At 28.6% G+C, this 2972-nt stretch overlaps 1 protein-coding gene across 1 annotated transcript in view; it reads right to left on the minus strand.

Moving 5' to 3' along the window:
* The window catches only part of LOC107057993 (uncharacterized), a 3825-nt gene extending 1590 nt beyond the window's left edge, over nt 1–2235 (minus strand). Inside the window, exons 1-7 of the mRNA XM_015303192.1 lie at nt 2143–2235; nt 1960–1974; nt 1292–1384; nt 1003–1200; nt 868–924; nt 585–728; nt 355–408 (exon numbers count right to left, since the gene is read on the minus strand). Of these exons, the coding sequence (XP_015158678.1) occupies nt 355–408; nt 585–728; nt 868–924; nt 1003–1200; nt 1292–1384; nt 1960–1974; nt 2143–2235 (654 nt within the window). The remainder of the gene's footprint in view (nt 1–354; nt 409–584; nt 729–867; nt 925–1002; nt 1201–1291; nt 1385–1959; nt 1975–2142) is intronic.
* Between the last annotated feature and the right edge of the window lie 737 nt (nt 2236–2972).

Genomic DNA, 2972 nt, shown 5'->3' on the forward strand with positions numbered 1-2972 from the left:
GTTTGGGGGTAGGGGGTTGGGGATAAGGGTAAAAAATTATTTGAAATTAAAAAAATAAGAAAATTTTAATTTATTTTTTTTGGATGTGGAGGGTTGGGGTAGGGTAAGAAAAAAAATATTGTAATTTTAGGATGAAGTAGGCTTTTGGAAAATGTTTTCCTTTATTTTTTAAGGGAAGTCATTTTTCTTAAATTTGAGGAAATGAAGTTGATTTGAAAAATATTTTCCAAAACATTTAATCCAACTAAATTTGGAAAAATTGGAAATGTTTTCCTTCATACCAAACACACCCTAAAAGATGTACTAGTTTAATGAACTCAACAGGGAAATCATCATGGTACAAAAGATAGTTACCTGGAAATGTATAAAAAACCTAGTTTTAGTATCTCCGTATAACGTTGGGTCCACCTAAAGCACGAAACAGAGATATTATATTATAGTTATAAATATTGAGGATTTTCTAACAAATTTTCTAATATACATCTTAAAAACACAATATTCAATGGTTAACACACATCCTTCTTCCACAAAATGATAGAATAATGGAATAAAAAAAAATGATATAAACCTACTCTCCAACCAACTTGTAAGATATCTGATCCTTTGTGAATTTTTAGTCGAGATCCACTGTGTTGTTGTCCTTTAACTTGAGGATTGTACAAAGCAGTATCCATTCCCGCTCCCGCAAACTTGCTATTTGGATTATATGGAATCTGAGCTATTGCAACCTAAATAAAAAAAAGTTAATTATTTTTAGTAAATCTTACAGAGTACCCAAATTAACCTAAGAATAACTTGTTCCTTTATTACTTCAAATCCAATTAAATAAAACATGGAAATCAGAAGAACATTTTTATAGACATATACCACCTTATATCCTTGTGAAGATATGTATCTTCCATTTGGCTCACTATTATTGTTGCTCTGCATTAGATAATGAACTTATGTTTAGATTTGAAATATTCAAGATATATAACAGTAAATTGGCATAAATCATCTTACAACATCATATTCATCGACGAATGTGACATCTTCTGGCGGGGGCATATTTCTTAATCTTATAAGGTCATCCTTTGTAATTCTCTTAACAGGAATAGTTCCAAAAGGACATCCTCCATCTTTTGACCATATTGTCGATGACCTATTAGTTGCCGATGAAAAAGTTGAATCTTTATTAATTCTTGATAAAGTAGGTTTCATCTGTTTAATCAAATATTTAATTAATTACATGTCAATAATATAATATCCATATACAAAATGATAATGAAATGAAAAGAGAGTAGAGATATGCCTCAGGGTGAAAATTATGGTCCTTCAACAACGGGTGATCAAATGCACATTGTTTGTAGAAATCTACACAGTCGTATGTATCTCCATATTTAGTCTGTAAACAATCAAATATTAATAAAATTAGTAGCCTAAGTTACAACAAGATGTACCTTTTAAACACAAAACAATCTCATGAGAACAATTGTTAGTAAATGGTAACACTACTGCCTTTTAAAAAAAATAAGGAAAAATTCTCAAATATGCTATTAAAATTTGAGAAAAAACTTATCTAGGTCATTCCTTAAAATTTTTGTTCATTTATGCTATTTTCGTTTGAGAAAAGGTTCATCTATGTCATGGCTTGTTAATGAAAAATAGCTCAATAAGTGTGTCCTAAGCCATTGTTATGCCCTTATCTCCAATTGCAAGAGAAAATGTAAAAATTGCACTTAATCCGTTTTAGTTCATTTGTCTGATATGACTTAACAAGGAGTTTTAAAAGTAATTTTGTTCTGAATGTTGTGATCTTAAATTAAAGATATATAGAATGTATCAAACTGCTTTTAAATCTTGTGGTTTAAACTTGTTATGTGAAAAAATAAAATAAAATAACATAGTTTCTAGAAAAGGAAGAATCATTCTTCGTAAACAAACTAAAAAAATAAGACAAACAAACCGAATCGGACTAACCTGTTCAATCTTCAACTACAACAAAAGTTTACACAGAAGGAAATGGAAGGTTCTCCATTTCCCAAAAATCATGTGACAAACTAATGTTTTTTCTCAAATACAAATACAAAAATGATATTGTCTAATAAAATGTCTTTAGATACTTACAAGTACAATAAAATAAATATTTGAAAGAAAAAATACCTTTACTGTTTTGACTGCTGGCTTGTTTAAACTTTTCAGTTGTTTCTCTAACTCCGCATCCTCTAATTTGGATAGCTTCTTTTGTCCTTCCATCCCATTATAACTCAACAGAAAATATAACACTAATAACGTTTGTTGAACAGTTCTTTGATGCATCTTAGGTGTTTTGATTAAATTAGATTTATTAATACAACATGAAAGCTCAACACTGAATTTGATTTGCTAGGTGTAAGTATTGATATCTTGGCTACAATAAGGAAGCATTTTTTTAATATATAGAGATATGGAAAAGGCTAAGTTGACTATTGTGTACAAGATACTGACTATATGTGTAGTCTTTGAACTACATTTGACCATATTGAAAAAAAATTGTTTAATAAATGTTGATTGCCCGTTTGTAATTAATATCCAAAATAATAATTAACTTCATTTGACCAAATCTAAAAAGACTTTGAATGGTTTTTTATTGTTCATAACTACATAATAAAATATTGAAAATACTTTTGACCATATGACCAAATATGTTGTTGAGTCCGGAACCAAAATTAGATTTATTTTGAAAAAATAATAATTGAAAAAGAACTAAACTAATGTGCAAAAAAAAAGAATAATTAAAAGTTGATGGCCGTTTTTGAACCTTTATTCTCGATGAATTTAAATAAAATTGAGAATTCCTCAACAATCACAAATGTGTAAATATTGTACAAGTAATACTCGTAACGGTTGGACTAAAAATTTAGGAAAAATCATGTAATTAGTCAAAAACATCATGTATTAGGTAATTCATGCACTTGTACTTAGTTTCCCACATCTCTATATAGTTATCGATA

The sequence above is a fragment of the Solanum tuberosum genome, unplaced genomic scaffold (assembly GCF_000226075.1).
Source record: "Solanum tuberosum cultivar DM 1-3 516 R44 unplaced genomic scaffold, SolTub_3.0 scf00422, whole genome shotgun sequence".
NCBI lineage: Eukaryota > Viridiplantae > Streptophyta > Magnoliopsida > Solanales > Solanaceae > Solanum > Solanum tuberosum.